The 1,642-nt window shown below is 36.5% G+C and overlaps 1 protein-coding gene across 1 annotated transcript; it reads left to right on the top strand.

The window, feature by feature from the left end:
- Positions 1-407: 407 nt before the first annotated feature.
- Positions 408-773, top strand: LOC122073661 (probable calcium-binding protein CML15). The gene has a single exon (XM_042638289.1). It carries the CDS (start codon positions 408-410, stop codon positions 771-773), a length of 366 nt encoding a protein of 121 aa, XP_042494223.1.
- Positions 774-1,642: the final 869 nt, after the last annotated feature.

Below are 1,642 nucleotides of genomic sequence, written 5' to 3'. Positions count from 1 at the left end.
TCAGTTCGATTTCAGCATGTGGTTATTGAAATTATTCAATATTTCAATTTAGTTTCAATGAACCGAATCAAAACTGAACCGAAAAATTGAAATCAAACAAATAGATAGTTTTGAGTTTGACATCATAGGGAAGACGAAATCATTCTCCAAGATAAAATGGCCTTGCTCTGATTGGACCAGGTTGTCGAATTTGGTACAATTTAAACCTCGAATAAAGGTGTCTTCCAATGTCCATGAAGACCTTGACGGCCAAGAAAATACCCATAAGGAAGAAGTCACTCATGACTCACCTATAAAAGAGAGTATGTGTCGTCCTCTCCTTGTAGGGCTTCTTGTACTTTGTAGCTAGCTAGCTTCACCTCTTATTTTTTTCAAGGGGTTCCTGATCTCTCACAACATTACTTACAATGCCTCATCTTCTTAGGATGAATGCTTTTGTTTCAAACCCACAAAAGATGAATACTGAAACTCAGATTTCTGAGATTAACTTGTCCATGTCAACGCATCGTGTTGTCCGTTATCCCACCACGACAGAGCCTCCACAGAAGTTCTGGGAGTGGGTGAAGCGTATAGATGCCAATGGTGATGGTCGCGTAAGCAGAAAAGAGCTGGAAGAAGCTCTAAGGAAACTTGGGTTTCGATTCTGCTTCTTGAAAGCTTGGTCTGCCATTGCAAAAGCTGATGCCAACGGAGATGGATACATCAGTGGAGAGAGAGAGTTGAGGGAGATCTTCTACTATATTCATGACAAATTGGGAATCACCTTTGTTTAGTACAAATGCATGAGAGAGCATTTGGGTTTTTTTTTTTTTTTTCCTTCTATGGACTCTATATATAAATCTTTCAGCCCCATGGAACTCATAAGGATCATCTTGTGAAGGAACACACCCAGGTCTTGTTCTTGTAGAGAAGGAAATTACTTGAACTAAGAACTGAGATGTGTATTATTATTGTCATCTTTAATATATTTGTCTCTATCTTCCTATTATTCCTCCCCTTTTTTAGATAAATATTGTTGTGGGGTTGGTTCAACTATGGAAGCCTCCATGGACTAACCATCTAATGTGTCACGTGGAATGATAATTTTATTATCCGACTGTTTGTACAGAAAGGACATTATTTGAATCGATTATATAGATCAAATTTCAAGGGATTACTCAATCATTTAAACACCCCAATATATTAACTTCTTTCCTTTTATATTATTGGTCATCTAATTAATTGTTTTTCAAAATATAATGAATCTTGAAGCTTTGTAATACTTTCACGCAACCTACTCTATTGAACTTAAATTTGACCAAGTAGTTTGGTGCCACAAGACCTTTTTGTACAGAAATTTTGGATCTAACTGATCAGCTAACATGTCGCCTTGATAGGATTCTAACTTCCTACACTCAGAGATTAGCTACCAGACTACCGCGTCTGGGGAATTTGCAAGTACATGAAGTGATTTTTATATTTATTTATTTATTTGGTAAGGAATTTTTTACTTCATATATGTTAATTGTTTATTTGACGTGTTCAGAGAATATGGTGTTAGAACAAATACCAAGAAAAATAAGAAAATAAACAAACAATAGATCCGCACAACACAGAGATTTAACAAGGCTCACACACCGGTGTGGTGTGCTACATCCTCGAG

This window comes from Macadamia integrifolia, chromosome 1 (genome assembly GCF_013358625.1).
Source record: "Macadamia integrifolia cultivar HAES 741 chromosome 1, SCU_Mint_v3, whole genome shotgun sequence".
NCBI classification, from domain to species: domain Eukaryota; kingdom Viridiplantae; phylum Streptophyta; class Magnoliopsida; order Proteales; family Proteaceae; genus Macadamia; species Macadamia integrifolia.
The sequence above is the reverse complement of the archived record's forward strand: the minus strand, read 5'-3'. Positions and strand labels throughout refer to the sequence as shown.

Coding starts and splice junctions, on each gene's coding strand:
- LOC122073661 (XM_042638289.1), top strand. CDS start 408: ATGCCTCATCTTCTTAGGATGAATGCTTTTGTTTCAAACCCACAAAAG.